The sequence below is a fragment of the Sturnira hondurensis genome, unplaced genomic scaffold (genome assembly GCF_014824575.4).
Source record: "Sturnira hondurensis isolate 20B ecotype Veracruz unplaced genomic scaffold, ASM1482457v3 Scaffold0008196, whole genome shotgun sequence".
Lineage (NCBI taxonomy): Eukaryota > Metazoa > Chordata > Mammalia > Chiroptera > Phyllostomidae > Sturnira > Sturnira hondurensis.
In genome coordinates this window covers 19,673,847-19,696,467 of record NW_028080827.1, presented here as the reverse complement: position 1 = coordinate 19,696,467, position 22,621 = coordinate 19,673,847, and the positions used below count along the sequence as shown (strand labels likewise).

Sequence of the window (22,621 nt, the reverse complement as noted above, 5' to 3'; positions counted from 1 at the left end):
TGGGGTGGCTCAGTGGATTGAGCACTGGCCTGTGAGCCAAAGGGTCACCAGTTCGATTCCTAGGTGGCAGGCCAGGTCCCCAGCTGGGAGAGTGCAAGAGGCAAATCAACAGATGTTTCTCTCACATATTGATATTTCTCTCCCTCTTGTTCCCTCCCTTTCCTTCTTTCTAAAAAATAAATGAAATCTTTTAAAAAAGAAAAAGGAAATCATTGGTCTATAATAATAAAGTCCCAATTTATTTCTCTGTTCCTAAAGTGGTATATTTCTTTGATTTTACCCATTGGGTTACAATATTACAAAAATGACTCTCTCAACTCTCTATGATGTACTGGTAGGAATCCTTTTTAGTCAGGCATATTGGACGAATAGTGATCATTTTTAAAATTCTTTTTATCAATTTAGAAGTTATCGCTGCATACTCTTACATTATCAGTATTTTAAATTCTGGGATGTGACAGGATGTGACTCAATTGATCAATCAGTTCATATCATTATCATTTAAAAAACCAGAAACAGTTCCTAATCACCCTAGATCCACCTCTGTTATAGGATGATCACTCAGAATCCTGTGAGAACCACAACTCTTTTCTTCTAGAGGAATCTTTGTCTTCTGGTGTTTTATTTAACATCCAAAGTTCTACTTACTCTTAACCCCATTTCAGTCCTCTTGATTGCCGTTTCAAGATTCTGAATGTCTAGAGTTCCTCCTTTTTCCTCAAGTGGGAATTTTGCTAATTTCTCCTTTAATTGATAAAGGTCTTCATGGACCTGTAGGTGTAAGAAAATATGAAATATTAAAAGACTACCTACAGAGTCCATCTAAAACGTCTATTTTAAAGGTTTTCAATTTGCTTGAATTGCTAGAGACAGTAAGGTTGGTTTTACGGTGTTCGTTGAAAAGGACTGTCCTTCTGGTTCCAAGACAGTCCTTACTAGAACGTTCCACTACTGTCTCGGATTTTGAAACACGAAGCTTTCATGAAGTTGCCTACTTTTCCTTTCCCCATTAGAAACAAATCCAAGCTAAGACTGCAATGCAGATGGCTTCTGCTTTCTCAGATGGTAAAGCAGTCGAGTCCAGCGACGGTAAGAAGTTTGTGCCAACCTCTGATTTCTATTAATGGGTGGAAAGGTAAGAAAACAGAACACTTTCAACACAGAGAGGTTCCAGTGAAAACTGTGCCTTTAGAAAGGTAGTTGTAAATATGTTCACAGGGCCCATTGGTTTTCTATTCTGGCTGGACCTTCCTCACTAACTGCTCAGATGTAGTTTTGTGGGGGGTGTGTGGCCTTGACTTTGTTTTAGACAGTCAGAATGAAAATGATCCATAAAGAATAAGCAACATGTTATTACTTTAACATTTTCCTTCAAAATGATGAATATCTTTCCAGTGTTAAGCACCCTCAGAATTAAATGGGCATTATGAAATTAGACAGCGCAAGAGTCTCTGAATTCATATTAGAATGCAAACTTCAAGAGATAAATACAGATGGCACCAATTATTGTATGGGCTGCTGCCACAAGAAAAACATTTTGTTATGCGAATTTATGAACCCAACACCTGTTTCACCAATAGTCACACCCATAACAATCTGCAGACTGGGTTGCTAAAGGCATTTTGAAATGGTTATCTTTCCCTTTTAGTCTAACTGGACTTACACACATTGACCCAGACTATTATCGATTACTCTAGAATATTCCCATTTAGCCAAGTATTCAAAAGATCAAAATCTGCATCTTTTCACTGATGGGCATCACAGTCTGGCAGACACAGCTGGTAATTTGTGCTCTGCACAAATTGTCATGTAAACCCTTCAGGGCTTGCAGATTGAAATTTGCACATACCTACTGCTTGTTTGTAAGCCCCTAAGGATGAAGATGTTCTTCTTTCATTTGTTCTGTCCAATTATGGCCGCAAACTGATTTACCATCTATTGCCTAAAGACACTCAGAAAGTACAAAGAAGCAGTTCAAGGACAAGCCCCACTTCCAGACTCCTACGGATGCACTGGATTGCCTTCGTGTAGCTGTAGTACTTGTAGGTTCATGTGTCAATCTGTAATTATGCCTGGTAAGTACCCTGGATTACTATCAGGGAATCAAAAGTCTGATTTCTTCATCTGCCTCGTGTGAACAATTATACTGCTCATAGAGCTGTGAGCTATGTGGAGGTCTGGTATACAGTAAGAATCAGTGAAAAGCAGATAATTCCTTGTTTTCTCACTAGTCACATGACGTCCACGTACACCATCCACATTTTCTCTAGTTTCTTTGCAGAGAGAAGATAAAAGAATTATTTTCTGTCATAGAATTGTTGAGTGGAAATGGGGAAATGTGCGTGACAATGAAAGAACACAGGCTTTGGAACCAGACAGACATAAACTAGAATCCTATTTCCTCTTTTATTGCACTAAGCTTGGTAAATTTGCCAAGCGTTTCAGAGCCTTAGTGTTCTCATCTGTAGAATGGAGATAAATAGCTACTTCTCAGAATGGTGGCAAAAATAGGACGAGTTAAAAATATGTCGAGTGTTTTGTATGGGGCCAGCCGCATACGAGGGCACCAAGCAAATGTTAACTCTCCTCTCCGGAACAGTAAAATCCAGGGCCTCTCTTTGCACATAACTGGCAACTAGTAAATGTTCACTGACTTCAATTAGTCTCTTAATCTTTCTCAAGAACTTTTCCCGTTACTTGTCTTGCCAGACAGTTCCTTCTCCCCTCTTAATGTCAATTAAGACATTAATGAAAGTTTCTTCTCCCCTCCTAAGATATGCAATTTCTGTTTGTACAATTGCATTTGTGATAAGTACTGTAGAAAACCACACTTGGGCAGGAAAAGTGACTAAGTTCTACATCTCTGTTCTTTCTTCAAACAGGCCCTATCTGCTATACTGAAATTTTACATGTCATCCATCATCTCTGCGATCATCAGATGCACTGCTTTTCATACATGTTGAAATCTGTGTGTAGGAAATTATTGTTTTGGCAGTTTGGGGACAGGGTTGCTTAATAAGAAGCTCTTGAAATATTTAATGCAGTAAAAATTTGCTCTCGAATATAAAAGAGCCATGTACCAGACTCCAGGTTGTCAAAAAGCAGTCTCATAATTCCCATTTTATTCATCTCTGCTAAAGAGATGGTTTGGCTGACTCATTCTCATCACTTTTATGTTGTATGCTTCTGGCAACGCAGACGGCAGGATTGGTAAGACAGCGATAATATAAAGGTGTCAGCTAGCTTCAGTATTTCTAAGGTTGGTGTTAACATATGACTGCTGGATTTTTAAAACCCACCATTGGATATATATAAAAACAATTTGATTGCCTAAGCTAATTGTAAAGGAAGTCTACTTTACAGGAGATAATGTAGTTTTGGGGAAACTGAATCAACTTAGAGGTGTATGTAATCCAAGCTACGTATCATACAGAAGAGAAAACTGAGGCCCAGAGAGGTGAAGTGACACCAATACTGTGATGTTGTATCCCATACGGACTAAACGGCGACCCCTGAATCCCATTCTGAAGTGAAAAGACTTCTGGCAGCATAGTCAGTTCACTATTCCAAACCACAAGGGGAGCAGCCCCTGGGAAGTAGAATTATCTCAAGAGAAGGTGTGAAATTAGGCATGATAATTCTCCCTGAATTCTGGTTTCTGTTTTAGAGTTGTCTCAGGTCTGTAGAAATAGAGAAAACTACAGAGGAACTTAATTGCTCCTGTAGTCAAATAAAGTACACTGTTGGGAAGAACTGGCTTTTTCTGTGTAGGAGTCTCCATTAGTGTTTCAATAGTTTGGAGTCTGTAAAAATGGGCCCTGGATTTGCAAGCCAATATGTGTAGTGAATAATTAACCTTACCTAAAGAGAGGTCTAGCCTTTGACCTTAAATACTGGGGGGTGATCTGTAGGCCCCTAAAGTACCCTGCTTGAGAGGAGTGTGTTTACTTGAAGGCTTTGGCCACCAGTCTAACAATGTGATTTATGATGGGGTTTTGAGCCACACTGTATCAGTTCCAACCTTTAGAGGAACCAAAGACTAAAAAGCATTAATTAGTCTAACCTCTGGGAACGGCTGGAGATGAGGTGTCAGTCATGTGGGACGGTGTGCGATTGAGCCACAATGAAAACTCTGGAAGTCTCACATCAGCTTCCCTAGTTGACAGCACTCTGTGCATGCTGTCACACACTGTGGCTGGGTCAAGGTAATGCTGTCTACGATTCCTCAAGGAGAGGGTGACTGGAATCTCTGCTTGGACCCCTCTTGGACTCTGCCCTATACATCTCTTCCCTTGGCTGATTTTTGTTTGTATCTTTACACTATAACAACACTGGCTGTGGACCTAGAGTTTTACTGAATTTTATGAATTATTCTAGCAAATCTGTGAGGTGGTCAGGTCTCCCAAATTATAGACTGCTGGTCTGAAGTGAGGGTGGTTCTGGGCACTCCTGAACTTGAGGCTGATGTAGATGTGAGGGCAGTCTTGTGAAGACTGTTTCCTCACTTTGCAGTTTGACTAAACTCATTCTGGGGTCATGGTGAAAAACAGGTGAGGTGAGATTTGGGTAGGATCCATCTTGGGGGAGGAAGTCTATGAAATTGGTAAGTGTAGGGGTTTGCATTTTGGAAAAGGTGAATTTACAGAAGTTTCTCCTAGGTAGGAGGTGAGATAAAAATCCTGGCAGGAACAAAAATTAGATTCATTACAGATCTGAGTGAGAGTCCTAATAGTGACTTTAGGAAAATGACTTTAAGCCTTAGTCAAATGGAACTCACTATAAGAGTAAAGAGTGATGATATATGCAGGAACATTTTAAAACTACATATGTAAATTATTTTTTATAAAGGTACCTGTCTCAGACTGGGTTATACTGGAGATGTTCTTGATATTTACCCCTTCAGAAAAACTATTTCTCCCAAGTTCTTAAATGTCACATTTGATATTTAACATTGTAACTTGATTTGCAATCCATTATTTTTAATATATTTTCCTACATGTGTGTTCCCAAGCAAGGGGCTTTTCTTTTTATTAAGGCATAATTGACACATTATGTTAACTTCTGGTGTACCACACAATGATTTGATATTTGTATGTACTGTAAAATGATCACCACAACAGGTCTAACATCTGTCAGTACACAGTTATAATTTTTTCCTGTGATGAGAACTTTTAAGGTTTAGTCTCTTAGCCACTTTCAATACAGTATTAACTATAGTTACCATGCTATACATTACAACCCCACGACTTACTTATTTGCAAGGGATTTTTTTGATCCAAAAAACTGGGGTGCTTAAGAAGAACAGTTCATATATTTCAATTTCTCCTCAAATTTAACACTTTCCCAAATGTGTCTTATTTGCACTTCCCCACTCCCCTATATCCATGGATTCATATTTCTCAGAACAATACATTTTAAAACGATGCCTCGGTGTGAGGTGGAGTAAAGATCCGAAGATTCTTTCCTAAGTAAAGATCACCCCCCCACCCCCACCCCCAGTATTTAAGGTCAAAGGCTAGACCCTCTTCCGGGGTGAGGTGCATGGTCTTCGAGTTTCACCAGAGGTGTAGTAGTGCTTCTGGAGCCCAACCTCCCGAGTACGGCACCCAGCGGTGAGTTGCGCTGCTGAACGAGGCCTGGTCTGGCAAATCCAGGGGCTCTCCCGAGGCGGTCTGGACGCAGCGCTCCAAATGGATGGGTGCGAGTGCATCGGCGCTGCACCGCTCGCCCCTAGGTGTCTTAGCTGGGACCGGGTCGGGAGGGGCTCAGTTCCCACCTGAATTAATATGCTACCGATGGGGTCGAAGTTTTCAGCCTCCTTAGCCATGGGTACACCTATGGGCGGCTACCTCCCCGAGGATGCTGCGTCTCCAGGCGCGGAAACCTTCGCGGTGGGAACTCGTTCCCTTGGCAACACCACGCTCCGCCCGGCCTGTCCTACGCTGGTTCCGGAAAAGGGGGTGAGGAAACAGTCAGGGCCGCCGGACCTTTCCGAGAGCGCGCCTCCCAGTCGGGTTACCCCCGCGAGCCAGCGCCGGTGGTACAGCCCAAGGCGGAAGCTGCTCCCCGACCGGACCGACTCAAGGGTGCAGCTATGGCTGCGGGCATTCCTTGTGCGCTAATTACCAGCTGCTCCTCCACCTTCACCGGAGACCGGCTGGTGCAACGTGAGTAGCGAGGCTCCTGGGCGGATCTCGAGGTTCTAAGTCTCGGCGGGCGACAGTCTCAGCACCGCGGCCTCGCTCCGGGCCTTTGTCCCCGCCGCGGTCTTGCGCTCTTCCCCCATTCTGCGTTGGCCTCAGGCCCCTCGGACTGGGTGTAAGTGCTGCAGTCCCTGCAGGTGTCTGCTCTTTCCCGCGTTGCCCTTCTGCCGGCCCCGCCCGCTGTGACGTTTCTTTTAGCTTTTCCGGCAAAGTGGGAGCAATCCCTGCCCCGCCCAGCGCACGGGTCCTGGTGGGGATCCTTGGAGGTGAAACCGAAGGCACTCTGGAAATTGTACCGAATTACGGGAGTACCTAGGGCAGGAATTGGGATCTTGTTGGTATCCCTGCCCCTGAGGTAGATAGTTTGTTTCCCCTTGGTTGCCCCTTAATGTATGTAAGACCTGCTAGCCTTGTCCCCTCCACTCTGTCATTATTCGCTGCCTTGCCTTCCTCTGGATGCTCTCCGCCGGCGTGGATTTTGGAGTATTCCTGGGGCTGTACTTTGCCTCTGGACCTTCATAATGGTTGGCAAACGTAGTAACTCTTAAAAGGAACCGTAGGCAAGGAGAACAATGTAGTGGAGGGGGCATAGGGCTGGGCGACAGGATCCATTCTTCCACTGAAGGACTCCTGGAAGTTGACTCTAACTCAAGACTCCTGTCCTCAGTGCTGGCCTCGAGTCAGAGCAGTGTCCTCAGCTGTAAGATAGGGAGCACAACTAACCTCTGCCCTTCAGTTTCTTATCTGCAAAATGGTGATAATTTCCGAGTGATTGTTGTGCTTAATCCAGAGGCCGACACATAGTTATCAAAGCACGTTCTCTCTCCAACCCTCAGTTTCCTGATTCTTAAAACGGGGCCTATGAACCTGTCTCACAGGATTATTTGAAGAACAGGTGATGAGGCATATTGAGCACTTTGTAAACTGCAAAGCGTCATACAACTATAACCTTTTTCACGAATCTGTCGAATGACAGAATTACGCAGGATGTCCCTCTAGCACAAATCTTCTATAACTTAGTTATCATTTTTATGATCACTTAAAAAGGTCCTCAGAAGATAAAAGTATATAGCACTTACTAAATGGTAACTAACTGCTCTAATTATTCCATTTCCTTACCGCTAAGGAGTGCTCCTTCCCATTTATTTCCTTTTGTTTTAAAAAATGTTTTCATAGAAATGGTGCATACTCCCTAGGTAAGGTTTAGCATATGGAGAAGAATGCATCATCCAGGGTCTCATCGCCCAAACACAAATACTGCTAACATTTCTCTGCATTTCCTCCCACATGTTTTCCCAATGCAAAGATTTTTTAAAAATTGTAATTACATTTTATATATAACTTTAACCTGATATTTTATATCTAATTTTAAAACATATTTTATACTTTACATATAAAATTTTAAAATGTTTTATATATCTTTAAGTATATAAAACATGTATAAATATGAAATTATGGGTTTATAATATATTTGTGATTTACATAATAGGTATATTTATACAAAATATATTTTGTATATTCTATATATAATTATTCAGAAAATTTTAATTCAATATGTCATAAATTAGTTTCTATAATATATTACATATAGTGAACATACCAACATTTGCTTAAGATTATTGGTGTATTTACCTATTCAAAAGAATTATAATTGACCCTTAAATAATTATAATTGAACTGTGGGGCCCACTTACATGTGGATTATTTTCAATAAAGACTAAATGTATTTTCTCCTCATTTTCTTAATAACATTTTCTTTTTATTGTAAGACATAAAAAACATAAAACATGCAAAATATGTGTTGATTGACTGTTGTCAGTAAGGCTTCTGGCCAACACTAGGCTATCAGTAGTGAAGATTTGAGGGAGTCAAAAGTTATACGGGTATTTTTGTTGGTGTGAGAGGGGTCAGCATCCCTAACTTTCCCACCTCCACTTCATTGTTTAAGGGTCACCTGAATTTGCATTAGGATTTTCATTACTGATATATAAAGTCCTTTTAAAATCAATCTCAGAAGTATTTGTTAAGCATTTTCATGGCTACAGAACTCATCATTTGCTTTAAGGATCAGAATTGGGAGACATGATCACTTCCTTGAGGGATCCGATACCAATAGTTGATGAATAGGAACACTGTATTAGGTTGGCCAAAAAGCCCATTATGTTTTTTTCTGTATGATGGCTCTAGTAGTGCTTAGTTGTCTTTAACTTCATTAGAAACAATTTTGTTAGGTTATATTGTGACAGCTGTCATATCAGTGTGAATTTTTTTAAAAATATCCAAATTGGTGAATCTTTGTACAGCTATTTTAATACTGAAAATGGAAGAAGATACACATTTTCAGCATATTATGCTTTATTACTTCAAGAAAGGTAAAAATGCAACTGAAATGCAAAACAGGTTTTGTGCAGTGTATGGAGAAGGTGCTGTGGCTGATCAAGCATGTCAAACGTTGCTTGCAATGTTTCTTGGTATGATTGACACTTTGGCCAAATATCCTTTGCTGTGGGGCTGTCTTATGCATTGGAAGATGTTTAGCGGCAACCCTGGCCTCTACCCACTAAGAAGCCAATAGCAGGAGATAGTGGACATACTCAAAATATCCAAATCAATAAAGTTATTGGTGAGAGTGGAAAATGTGTCTTTTATTTTATGAAAAAAATAAACGGACTTTTTGGCCAACCGAATAGTAAGAAGTGCTGGAGCATGAGTTCACATTCTGGGTTTGTATGCACAGAGTGTGTGAATGAAATTTGTTATCGTTTAGAACTGTCTGTTAGCAATTCCTTAGCAATCAGAACTATTTAAATAGAAGGTGGTGGCATTGGTGTAAGACATGATAGAGAATTGCCAATGATATATATGACAGTAGTTTAATTTCAAAAATATATACAAAACTCATATGACTCAACATCAGGAAGACAAACAATCCAATTAAAAAATGGGCAAAGGATCTGAATAGGCACTTCTCCAAGGAAGACATACAGAGGGCCCATAGACACATGAAAAGATGCTCAACATCACTAGCCATCAGAGAGATGCAAATTAAAACCACAATGAGATATCACCTCACACTTGTCAGAATGGCTATGCTTAGTAAATCAACAAACAACTAGTGCTGGCAAGGGTGTGGAGAAAAGGGATCCAACCCTAGTGTGCCATGGGTTAGAATGCAGATTGGTGCAGCCACTGTGGAAAACAGTATGGAATGTCCTTAAAAAATTAAGAATAGAACTGTCTTTTGACCCAGAAATTCCACCGCTGGGAATATACCCTAAGAATCCCAAAGCACTAATTCAAAAGAAGCTATGCAACCCTATATTTATAGCAGCACAATTTATAATAGCCAAGTGCTGGAAGCAACCTAAGTGCCCATCAGTATATAAGCGGATCAAAAAACTGTGATACGTTTACACAATGGAATACTATGCAGCAGAAAATGATTTGGTTTATGAAAATAAACCAAATCATTTTGGTTTATTGAGCTCCTGCCTTTTGTGACTGCTTGGATGGAACTGGACAGTATTGTGCTAAGTGAAATAAGCTATTCAGTGAAAGACAAATACCATATGATCTCATTTATAAGAGGAATCTAATGAATAAAATAAACTAATGAACAAAGCAGAACCAGAGACAGAAATGTGGAACAGAGTGACAGTGGCCAGAATGGAGGGGGGAAAGGGATAATGGTGGAAAGAGGGGAAGGTACTAGTCAAAGAACATGTGTGAATGACTGATGGACATGGACAGCAGAGTGAGGATTGACTGGGAGTGGGGGCTGGGAGGAGGAGGACAAAGGAGGGAAAATTGGGACAACTGTAAGAGAATAACAAATTCAAAAAAAAAAGAAATGGTAGAGAATATTAACCGTAAAGGAAGATTTTTAAATAATTACACAGGCAAAGCCAGCCATCATTTATGACATCACTTCTCTGGGAAAGCTCATTCTTCTGCATAATGCAGTTTGTTTCTAGATCTGTCAGACTCCTGTACTTAACAGAAAGGACATTCTTATGTACAGCTTAACCAGCATTGTTTAGCAAGAGAATAGGGATAAGAGCTTGGGTCTTCTAGTTTGTATTTTTCTGTAGCTGCTTAAGATATTCTGAGTGGAAATTTTTGGTTTATTCTGGGAATAAATAATTTTCACTTAAGCAAAGTTGTTTATTTTGTTGTTGTTGTTGTGGGACTCTGTCTTTGATTGGATTGTATATTTGCAACCCTTCATTTTCTTCAAAGGAAGAACAGTTGGGCCAGGAAGATCTACCACAAGGACCTAGAGTTGTAACCACAGTGGTTCAGTAGGAGATCGACTTAAAGCAGTGATTTCAGCTGGTAATGGGGGTGGTTGAGCTTTGAGTTGTGTTTAGCCATGACACAATGTATTTTACAATTTTCAATTAACATTAAAAGAGACCTTATGATTTTTATTTTTATTAAAGGAGTAATGTTAAGTCATCAACCTAAGGAGGAAGAAAAGATTAAATACGAGTTTACATTCTCTCCAGACCAAATGGGACTTAGATAATATATCTTAAAATAGATACATTATCTTCCAACGTGAGTGCAAGTGCATGCCTTTGTATGGGTGTGAAAGTAAAACTCAAAGAAGTGATTTCCTGAGGTTTTTGGCTCATAACAGTCGGGAAGACAAGATTCAGTTCCAGTTCTTTCATATATGGGAACTATGATCGCCTTCTTGGCAACCAGAACTGCATTTATTTAGGGTGGAGGTAGGAATATGAGAAATTACTGTAGAAGATTTTACTACAGAAGTATTTATGGCTCATAATAAGTTTACGCTTTTTCTTTTATGGAGTTGGGGCCTTAGTAGATGAGTTAATAATAAATGAAAATGCCTCTCTTCTTGCCTAATTTGTTTCCCTCCGAGTGGAGAAGGGAATTTGACTTTCTGTTTGAAGTTTTAGCCTAATCCCTTAGATACTATTAATGAGTGAAATGATTACAAGCTGTTTGTCTCCCTAATAATTGGCATTCCAGCCAGTAGGGGTGGAGAGCAGGAGGAGAGACACCAGGGGAAAAGTGCATCCGCCTGTGTTGCACCAAACCGTTTATGAGCATTGTGTCATCCGGAACATTCTGGGTGCGCGTAGACTCAGATGTTTATTTCAGGGCCGTCTAACTGCTTCTTTTTGTATTGAAGAGGTAAAAACATCTAGAAAGTATGCAGTGGTCATTCGATTTAAACAACTTCCTGCCTTTTGCCCTGTATAATTCCTCAACACATAGTGACACTCAATAAATAATGAAATCTGATATAAAACCAATTTTTTAAAAGGTTAAAGTATGAAAATTGTTTTAAATATGCCTGGCAAGAATAATCTGGACACAACATTGTGTTTATTTTGGAGTCAGTGTTCACAGATACCACAAACACATCTCTAATAATTACTTATCCAGGAAGCAAGATTGACGTAGGTTAAGACAGAGAGGATAGTTGTGAAACTCTTAAAGAGCCTTTATGATGTTTTAGGTTCAGTGACAAATAACCTATTTAAAGATTAATTTTCCAGGCAGACTTGAAGGCTGGTTCTACTCAGAGGTGGGGAAAAGTAATATTGTGCCTGAATCAAAATCAGGTGCTCAGAGCAGGAAAATGTGTGGTCATTTGGTAAGTAACAGCACTGTTATGCTGACATTAAAGAATTGCCATTCTGTCTGCATTCTGCTGGGGTTGTTCAGGGTGTTTGTTGGCGGGAAACGTGTGGATGGAGCACTGAGTGCTACCATCTTCCTAGCTTTCTGACCTAACTCTTTATTCCACAAATATTTACTGAGTCTCTTTACATGTGCCATTCTTGTTCTAAATATCTCAGACATGTGCTTCAGTTACCTATTTTGTCAGTAAAACAAGAGGATTATCTTCCAGCTTCCATGGTTATTTTTAGCACCTTTATTGAGATGTAATTTTTTTAAAGATTTCATTTATATAATTTTAGAAAGGGGGAAGGGACAGAGAAAGGGAAAGAAACATGAATCGGTTGACTCTTGGATATGCCCCGGTTGGGGATGAAACCAGCAAGCCAGGCATGTGCTCTGATTGAAACCAGCGGCTTTTAGCTTGGTCAAACAACACCCAAGCAACTGATCCACACTAGTCAGGGTTATTGGGATTTAATTTAAATATCATAAAACCCAGCCTTTGGGGTTTTTTTGTTTGTTTGTTTGTTTTGTTTATTGATTTTAGAGAGAGAGAGGAAGTGAGGGAGAGAGAAACATTGATTCGTTGCCCCGCCCATTCATGCATCCACTGGCAGCTTGTTGTACCGTGGGTGCCCTGCAGGGGGCGAACCTGCAGCCTTGGTGTATCATCAGGACTAGGCTCTGTCCGCCTGATCCACTCAGCCTGGGCCTGCCTGTCTTTAGTGTAGAACATTTCTGTCATCCTAAAAGAAATCTTGTGCCTGTTTGTCATCAGTAGCTGTTTCCACCCCCTGTAACCACTAATGTGTTTTCCATCTTTACAGATTTGCCTTTTCTGAATATTTTAGTCCCACAGCAAAGAATTACTTGGCCAAAATGTTAATATACCAATAAACAAACTTCACAAACCACTTTTGACATATTCAGTCAGTCATAACACCTTCTCTATACACTGCACAGATCTTTTTTTTTTGCACTTCAGTTGCATTTTTACCTTTCTTGAAATAATAAAGCATAGTACACTGAAAATGCTGTGTATCTTCTTCCGTTTTCAATATAAAAATGGCTGCACAAAAATTCACCAATTCTGATACTTTTTAAAAAAAATTCATGTTGTTGCAACAGCTATCACAATACGATCTAACAAAATTTTTTGAATGAAGTTCAAAACAGTTAAGCCCTACTATAGCCATTGTATGGAAAAAACTGAATGAACTTGTTGGCCAACCCAATATTTATCAGTTCACTTGTTGATAGACATTTGGGTGGTTTCCACTTTTTGGCCGTTATGAACGATGCTGTTGTGGGCATTCTGAGAACCTATTGAACTATTTTAAGAAACTTCCAAACTTTTCCAGAGTGGCTATAGTATTTTACATTCCCATCAGCATTGTGTAAGGGTTCAGAGTTCTCCACATTTTTGACAACATTTGTTATTGTCTGTGTTTCTGGTTTTAGCCATTCTAGTGGGTGTGAGGTGGTATGTCATTGTGCTTTTGGTCTGCATTTCCTTAGTAACTACTGACTTTAAGTCTTTTGATGTACCTATAGTTCATTCGTATACCTTCTTTGGTGATATCTACTCAAATCTTTTGCCCATTTTTAAGTTCTTTTTGTCTTATTAATGAATTGTAAGAGTACCTCATATATATTATTCTAGATACAAATCTCTTATAAATAATTAAAAATATTTTCTCCCAGTCTGTGGCTTGTCTTTGGTTTTCTTGATGGTTTCTTTTGAAATGCAAAAGTTTTTAATAAAGAACTTTAAATTTAAAGACTATAGAAGTCTAATTTATCAATGTTTTCTTTTTCCAAGTTGCTTTGACTGTATGTGGCCCTATTATGATTTTACCCTTCTTGAAGAATCTTTAGGAAACTGGGATATTGGACCTGTTAGCTTTGTGATATTTTCTAGTGGACCAAGCTTATTTCCAATATTTGAATACAGGGGCAACAGGATGAATGTTCTTTGTGAAACATTTTCTGTTTGGGAAATTTATCTCTGACATGTTCACTCTCCTTCACAGTAACGTATCATCTGCCATAGAGACTATTGTCATCCTGAGCAGACATTGACATTTTTTGTGAGGTTTTATTCCTTGATGCTGATTTGTTTGTGAAAAATTACCATTTGAGTACATTTTTTGATCTCATAATTGATTGGTTTAGGCTTATGTATTACTTCTTCCAGAACACTACCATCATAAATTATTGTTAAAGCATCTAAGATGAATTGCCAGGGAAGTTTTGTGGTTAAGATAATTAAAGAAGACATTTGAGATGCATTTTATCAGATACAAATGAAAGGCATTTATATCTGTGGTGGGAGCTTATGATGCCTGGCTGCAAAGGTTAGTTTCAGTTCTATAAGAAAGGATAATAGGAACTTTGCATTCTGAAACTTTTATTTTGCTTCTTGAATGCAGCTAAGTCAGTTCTACAAGTTCCTTTGTTTTAGGTCAGGGTTTCTTAGCCTTAGCACTGTCAACATTTTGGTAACCTCTGGGTAATCGCTGTTGTGTGGGCTCGCCTGTGCGTTGTAGGACGTTCAGCAGTATTCTTGGCCTCAGCCCACCAGACACCAGCAGCATCTCCCCACTTGTGAAAACAAAACCTTCTGATGTTGAAATATGCCCCCTTGGAAGCAGCATTGCCCCATAAAGAATGACTGCTTTACATGTACATGTAGGACTAGGTTTTGAATAAGTAAGTAATTTATAGAATAAGTAATAGTAATAGAATTTAAAGAAGCCCTTCCCCTCCAAATATGGGTGGGAATCGTCCATCAGCAGTGCCACTGGGGTTGACAAAGTGGTCTTTGCGTGCAGCCCATAACAGTTAGAGGCCGATGGTTCCCCCACACCCTCTCTCTCCTTGCCAGCCGTGTGTCTTTGCGTGCACGTCTGGTTCTGACTGCATTGTGAGGTCTTCTAAGGGCGAGCGGAGACCATGTATCTCCCCACCTCTGCTTGGAGGCTGTGGTGTCCATTGCCAGATGGCTATTGGGAGAAAGTAAGCTTGAGGAAAAGGAGGAGGACTGAGTTGGATTTCCTCTGCTTCAACTTTTAAAACTTCCACTGTGGTGTAAAAAGCCCCAAAGCGCATGGATATATGAATTGAGGTGTGACCAGAGAGAACAGAGAGTATGTGAGGGAAAGGTGATTAAGTGTTATGAGCTAACCAGAATTGCTGTACTGTTGTCAGGCAGTGGCATGGTGCTTCAATTCAGTCCAGTTGTCCTTCCCTCAGCAATTTCATACTGCCCCAGTGATTGGTCTGTCGTAGGGACAGAAACAAATATTGCAGATACAGTTAATGTGAAGGTTAGGGGCACTAAGGCCCCCAACAGTCAAACCTCTGTAACTTTTGGCTGGCCCGAAACTTCACTACTGTACTTGCACCGGGAGACTGCAAGACGATTACTCAGAGAACTCAGATATGAATTTCCCGGCATTTGTCTGTGTAAAGTCCCAGCATTAAGGTTGCACATTTAACCTTTAAATGCCTCACAGCGGTATCACCTACTCCCAGTACTTGGGGAGTAATCTGTTTGTTAATAACTACCACCAAGTGTTTGCCAGAGCAGCGCCCACTTATGTGACATCTTTAAGAAACCGTGACTATGGAATTCTGACTCGTTGCAACATGTGGAATGATTATGACTTTTAAAAGTCTCTTTGCCTGTTGCCAGTTAATGAAAACTCTTGACTTCCCTATTTTTTTCCCAAATCACATTTTACTCAATTCTTTGCTTTCATAATGGCTACTTTCTCCTTCAACTGACGTCAGATTCTGCTGCCTCCTATAATTTTCCTAATTGCTTTCTCTTCTGTGTCAGTTTATGTCTTAACAATGGGAAAGAAAAATAGGAGAGGGCATATTTTGGGAAGTGAGGGGCCAGAGCAGCTTAAAGGAGGTGGTTATTTCCTGATTGTAATGTTTCTTACCAACTCCCCTCCATGCGCCTGTAACCTGCCCTTGTGTCCGTGGTGCTGTCACATGTGCAGAGCACTGAGCTGGGGGGAGGAAGTGAACACTTACTGGGAGCCTACTGTGTGCCAGTGCTTGCTCATGCATTGTTTCAGTTACTCTTCCATAAGCTTTTGAGAAGTGTTTTTGTCCCCATATGCTGGTGAGGAAATGAGACACCTACAAGGTTTAATGTGCCTTTCTCACAGAGGGCCGGCATTCAAATGCTGGTCTGTCTGACTCCAGGTATGTGCCGCCCGCCTGTTTTATGACCTGGCCTTTCCTGGTTGGGTTAATACTGTCATGACGAGGGGAAGGGAGAGTAGCACCGGGTGCCAGAAGAGTGCGTACTGTGAAAGACACTCGGATCTGGGGTTGAGGTTATGAAACCCCAGAGGCTGTGAAAGCAGTTTTAGCTCTGTGAGAAAGAATAAAATCAACTGTATTCTTAGAAGAGTGCTGACCGTCTTGATTTGAGGTGTCGCCTCTCACTTCCCTCGGGGCATGGAAAGTAAGATCTAACCACTGGGCAACTTCTCTTCATAAGGAATGCCATGGTTAATTAAATATACATTAATTCTACTGGTATTAAAAGGAGATAAGACGAACAAATATAAAGGACACATGGACAAAAACTAGGGGGGGTGGAAATGGGAGGGAGGTGGGGAGGGATGGGTGGGTGGGCTGGGATGGGAGTAAAAGACAGCAAACTGTACTTGAACAATAATTAAAATAAAATTAGGAAAAAAAGGAGATAAGAATAATTCAAAGCAGTATCAATGCACTTAGTTTGGAATGTGCTTATTTTGTCTGGGTGGTACATAAGAGGGTGGATGGGGACATATATATATATATATATACAGGGTGGGGCAAAAGTAGATTTATAGTTGTGAGTGTGTGCAACAGAGTTTATTCTTATGTTAGTATTTATTAGTTATTGTATTTTCCTTATGAACAACTGTGACCCTACTTTGCCCCACCCTGTATATTTGTGTGAGGGAAAGAGGGAAAGTATATATTGTGATGACTTGGGAATTCACCTTTGAACTTCAGTTGGCTTCCTAATTCATACTAGAGAGAGTGTTTATGGCCTCTTATTGATTCTGAACCATAGAAAACTAGCTGCCTTCTTTCTTACCAAATGTGCACTTTCTCCGAGGGAAGGAACATTAGAGTAGGTGGGGAGTAGTGCAAAGTAGGGCAGGAGCAAGAGGAGGGAGGAGCTGGATTACTGAACTGAGACGCTTCCTTGGCACACCGCTTTCTTCAGCTCTCTTGACTCCTCCTTTTCACGTGGAACTCTAGGGGAAGTAAGTTCACCAAGGAAGCGAGAAAGCAAATAGGAGTTGCTGCAGAACTGGTGGCTATGTAAAACAGTTTCTTGAACAGGGAAAGAAATTCGTACTTGCATATCAAACTGGTGGGAAAGGTTTATCCTTACTACTGGATCTGGGTTGGCATTTAACTGCTGCCTGAAAACGCTACAAATTAACTGTTTTAAGCTGTGAAACCAAGTTTGTAGTAACAGACTCAGCAATTAATCACCTGGTGTTTGTTGTCTCTTAAAAAATGATGTATTACAGCTCCACCAGGTGGCTGCCAACAGTGTGAATGAGACAGGCTGACATCTACCAGGAGGAGGGAGAAGCTGCTACTGATTTTATTTGTGTATCATTAGACTACATCATTCTCAGTTTAGTGAAGGGCAGAGACGGGAGACCATTGAAGGTTTTTCTAGGAAGTCTGTCTGGCACTGTCCCCCACCTCATACACATAAGATCACTATGACTCACTTTTGACAAAAATACCCTGAACTCATAGACAGTTTTCTGATAGGTAATGGTGTTGCAGCCTCTTATATTCTGGCGCTCTCATTCTGACTGTTATTTTTGGTTTTCATAAAAGGGCAATAGGTTAGTTTTGGCTTGTGGACCATTAGACACTTGAGTGTGATATAGCTCGGATGCTAACTCTCATGACATGTAATGCATCACTGTGGTAGGAAGGGTGGCTGGTGACCTGAATTCCATTTTAGGCTCTGCTCCCGTTAATGCAGGTGACTCTTTGGCTCTCAGTTTTCTCATTTGTGAAATGAGTGAATTGTACTGGCTGGTCTCCAGACGCTCTTAGCCATGTACGCATACGTTTTAGTGATTTTTGTTTTAATTTGGAAAAGAATTAACTTGTTAAACATTTGCGATCCAACACAAAAGATGGAGGAAAGCTATATTTAGTATAAGCATTTACATATTTTAAATTAAACTCTACATTATGATATTGATGATAAGAACTAGAATGAAGCAGTCGTTACTGTTCTCTTTAGTTCTAATATGGCACAGATGTGATAATAAAGTCCATATGCAGCCTTGCTGAAAGTATCTGATTAGACATAAAATGTTAAAAATAAGTGAATTGAGCCATCAAATTGTTTTAGCACAAATAATTTTTAGAAATCCAGCTACTAAAACATTGAAAGCTGAAATTCATTTTTCTAATTTATTAGTTCTCTTCTCATCTAGGTTTAAAGAGAAGGAAATGGCTTCTTTCTATGTGTTCAGTAAATATCTTTATCATTTGAAAATCAAAGACAGCAGTTAAAATTTTAAGAGCTCTGAGTAACACTCATTGGTTCTTTGTATTCATTAGTGCAATGAACCATCCCTAGTGGATTCAGGTATTCTAAATTGCAGTTAGTATGACATTTTAATTGATTTTACTTTATTTTAAATATTTTATTTATTTATTTTTAGACAGAGGGGAATGAGGGGAGAAAGAGGAAACATCAATCTGTGGTTGCACTTGTGCGCCCCCTACTGGGGACCTGGCCTGCAACCCAGGCATGTGCCCTGACTGGGAATCAAACTGGTGACCCTTTGGTTCACAGGCCAGCACTCAATCCACTGAGCCACAGCAGCTAGGGCTGATTTTATTTTTTCATGTTAGTTAAAGACACTGTCTTGGAAAAAGCATAACCCCAGTTTTATTCCAATTTTTAACAATACAACCAGTGTAGGAAATACCAATAACTGATTGTGTGATGGTAGAAATGCTAGTCCCATGCTCCTTGTATTTTCCCCATTAACAACAAGATAATTCATTATTTTACTCTTTCTGCTTCCTCCTTAAAAATAAAATTTTATTTAAAAGATTACCCATGAATGAAGACTGGTCCATATGGTGGCTCCTCCTACTCTTCCAAAACAATTAGTTTATACATTTTTTGCTACTCTCTTTTGGTTAGTTTGCCTTCTTTCATATGTACCTTCATTGGCATATTGCTGTGTCACCTGCTTGGAGTTTGAAGTATTAGCTTTGAATGCAACATGGACTTTGGTCTTGAGAGTTTTTTTTCTATGAAACATCTAGATGAAAACTTAATCCTTGATTTTAATAACTTACATGTTCTTTCTGCTTATTTCCTACCTGAACTTGTCATAAGGCTCCATGAAGAATATTGCAGCTGGTTGGTATGGAATTGATTGATAATAAAGATTATGACTTTAATAGAAATTGGAAAGAACTACTGATTTCTTAAAGACTGAGTAAAATCAAGATTTTCAAATATTGGCCCAGACCAATTAGTTTAAGAGTAACAATTCTGGTTTTGGTGAAAAATTTTAGAAAGTTAGTTTCAAAGTGTGCCTTATGTCAATGGTATTTAGTTGGCCGAAAAGTTCGTATGTTTTTTTCCTGTAAAGGACACATTTTTCATTTTTATCAATAACATCATTGACTTGGACATTTTGAGTATGTTGACCATCTCGTGCATGGTAGAACGTTGATTGTTCTCAATGTCTCAGTTTAATTGCTGTCCATTTCAACTGGTTTACTGACCATGGAGCATCGTCCACTGAGAAATCTCCAGCACAATACTTCCCAGACCACTTTTGACATGTTCAATCAGTCATAGCACCATGTCCATATACTGAACAAATCTTTTTTTGCATTTCAGTTGTGTTTTTACATTTCTTTTTTTTTAAATTTATTTTTAGAGAGAGGGGAAAGGAAGGAGAAAGAGTGGGAGAGAAACATCAATGTGTGGTTGCCTCTCATGTGTCCCCTACCGGGGACTCGGCCTGCAACCCAGGCATGTGCCCTGACTGGGAATAGAACCAGCGACCCTTTGCTTCACAGGCCTGTGCTCAATCCACTGAGCTACACCAGCCAGGGCTGTTTTTACATTTCTTAAAATAATAAATCATAATACACTGAAAAAGTTGTGTGTTTTCTTCTATCTTCATTAAAATGACTACACAAAAGTTCAGTTTTGATAAGTTTTTTTAAAATGCACACTGATATGACATCTTTCACAGTACAGTCTAAGAAAATTGTGTTGAATGCAGTTAGATAACTAATTGCTACTAGAGCCATTGTATGGAAAAAAACAAGCAAACTTTTTGGTCAACCTAATGAAGTCTTATTTTCAGTTCCTGCTAATAACCACATGGTGAAAGGTTAGCAGTGGAAAAAACGCACGTGCACACATGCACATGCATGCTTCATACATTATTATACATGTTCCTAGCAGTCTTTTGGACTAAGTAATTTTCCCATATCTTTTTGTTGAGCAAAAACTATGGCAGTGTTCCAAATGTATATATAACCTTAGCTCTGGAATTTAAAACTTAATTTTTAGTTTTCAGTGTCTTTTAGTGAGTTTGAGAAATATGTTACATGTTCATCAATATTATGCATTGAAAAGGTCCTTGTGGCCATTTTGCCGTACTTTTTAATAATAACCCAAGTAAAGGCATGTTGTTTTACTTCGCTAAGTTCATTTTCCCCATCTGTATGAAATGGAGGTTGTAGGTATGAGCATGAGAGATGACAGTGTAGGTTAAAACAGTTTCTAATATGTCTTCCAGCTCTAAATATTTATGACATTATGGAAGCAAAATGCTTTGATGGTTCCATGAGCACATCTATTTTTGGCTTTTATTGGAAGAATTTTATTATTTGTACCCATGCTGGAAACGGGTTTCTGAAAGATTTAATTATATTCTGCATTGTTTTATTTGCTTGGCTATTAAACATTTAAATTTTGCCATAAGTGTCTTTGTCAAGTAAGAATTTGACTTGGCTTTCAAAGAATCTGAACAGGGCTGAAAATAAATGGAATTAGAGTTATTTATCAGTATGCATTCTTTTATTTTATTACTTGAATTAATGTGTAAGCATTTGACGCAATATGTGTAACTTTATTTTTAATGGCTTAACCTTAATGCTGTCTTCTTTTTAGCTTGCAATAAGTATGAAATAGTTAAAAAATTTTTAGGATTCTTATTATCTTCCATCACCCATGAAATTCATAAGCAATAAAATAAATACAGCTGTCATTCTCTCCTACTTGTTATTTTATGGGTGTTGGGTGAGATGACTATTTTGTTTTCTACGTAATCTAATCACAGTAGCATTTCTGTTCTTACAGTAAAAAGTCAGTGAATTAAATTATGTCACCATTACTTTTGTAATCAAATGATCAGAAAAGAAGATACTCTAATAAATGTGAGGCCCTTTGAAATCCTTAAACGAAGGGAAGTAGCCTAAGTGCCATATTATTCTGAAGTCTCTTACTGAGAAAATTGACTGATGGACATTGCTTTTGCACTTCCCATGGTAATATTGTGTCATTTATTTAGATATCCTTGGAACAGAAGATCTCGTTGTGGAAGCAACTGCCAATGATGCTGTGAGGTTTTATCCTTGGACCATTGACAATAAGTACTACTCAGCGGACATCAATCTCTGTGTAGTGCCGAACAAGTTTCTAGTCACTGCAGAGATCGCAGAGTCCGTCCAAGCATTTGTGGTTTACTTTGACAGCACCCAAGTAAGATTTTGTTTTTCATGGAGTCTTAAATAAGAAATTATCTTGTGCTTGGTATTTTTAACCCCTTATTTCTATGTGTGTGTGTGTATGCGTTCTCTTAATGTCTGTTTTTCTGCTTTTGTTTGTTTCTTTTTCTTCCCTCTAGCAATCTGGTCTTGATAGTGTCTCCGCATGGCTTCCACTGGCAGAAGCATGGTTACCCGAGGTGATGATCTTGGTCTGCGATAGAGTGTCTGAGAACGGTAAGAGGCTTTGGTGGGCTGGTGCGCACGTCTGCCACTCCTTGGTAAGCAGAGCACCTTGTTTCCTTAACTTAGAACAGCGTGTCTCATTTGACTTTATTTCTTTACAACAGTGTTTTCAGCTATTTCTCTGTAGAATCTTTCAGTATTTGCCTTTTTCTTCTTTTTTAAAAAATAACGGACACTTGCATTTGAGAAATCATTTTCTTTATATTTATTTGGGGTTCTGGTAGAATAATATTGACATTAATGGAAACACATTTGTGGATAGTATTGCAGCAATATTCATGTTTTATTTTTACTTATAAGGTTTTTTTTGCATGTTATTTTAGGTGTAAACCGACAAAAAGCTCAAGAATGGTGTATAAAACACGGCTTCGAACTGGTGGAACTTAGTCCAGAAGAGTTGCCTGAGGAGGACGGTGAGTGTTTATGTTGAGGGAAGACATGGCATTTGGTTTGAGATATGAGATTAGTTAACTCATGGAAGAAAAATCACAGTGAAATTCAAAGACAGTCTTTTTCTCCTAGCTGCTTGAAAAGATTTCTGCAGAATTCATCGATGTGGTCTTACCATTAATCAATGAATCCATTTTTGAGGATTCCCTGCCCATTTTAGGAGTTTTAAAGTGTTTGTTTTTCTCATGCATAAAGGTAGAGGATTTTAACCTTAAATCTTAGTCATTTCCCTAATCTCTTATCCTTTCTCT

General features: G+C 39.3%; 2 protein-coding genes across 5 annotated transcripts in view; one reads left to right on the top strand and one right to left on the bottom strand.

The window, feature by feature from the left end:
• IQCH (IQ motif containing H) overlaps positions 1 to 6,010 on the bottom strand; it is a 187,126-nt gene extending 181,116 nt beyond the window's left edge. The window contains exons 1-2 of the mRNA XM_037054202.1: positions 5,777 to 6,010; positions 649 to 771 (exon numbers count right to left, since the gene is read on the bottom strand). Coding sequence (XP_036910097.1) covers positions 649 to 771; positions 5,777 to 5,827 — 174 coding nt within the window. The 5' untranslated portion in view covers positions 5,828 to 6,010. The remainder of the gene's footprint in view (positions 1 to 648; positions 772 to 5,776) is intronic.
• A 23-nt stretch (positions 6,011 to 6,033) lies between these two features.
• Positions 6,034 to 22,621, top strand: part of AAGAB (alpha and gamma adaptin binding protein) — a 49,906-nt gene continuing 33,318 nt past the window's right edge. The window contains exons 1-4 of one of the 4 annotated variants that reach the window (XM_037054208.1): positions 6,034 to 6,167; positions 21,479 to 21,669; positions 21,815 to 21,911; positions 22,244 to 22,333. In XM_037054208.1, the coding sequence (XP_036910103.1) occupies positions 6,095 to 6,167; positions 21,479 to 21,669; positions 21,815 to 21,911; positions 22,244 to 22,333 (451 nt within the window). In that variant the 5' untranslated portion in view covers positions 6,034 to 6,094. Of the gene's footprint in view, positions 6,168 to 15,989; positions 16,086 to 21,478; positions 21,670 to 21,814; positions 21,912 to 22,243; positions 22,334 to 22,621 lie in introns of those variants that run through there. The other 3 variants (XM_037054209.1, XM_037054207.1, XM_037054206.1) reach the window with 3 other exon arrangements.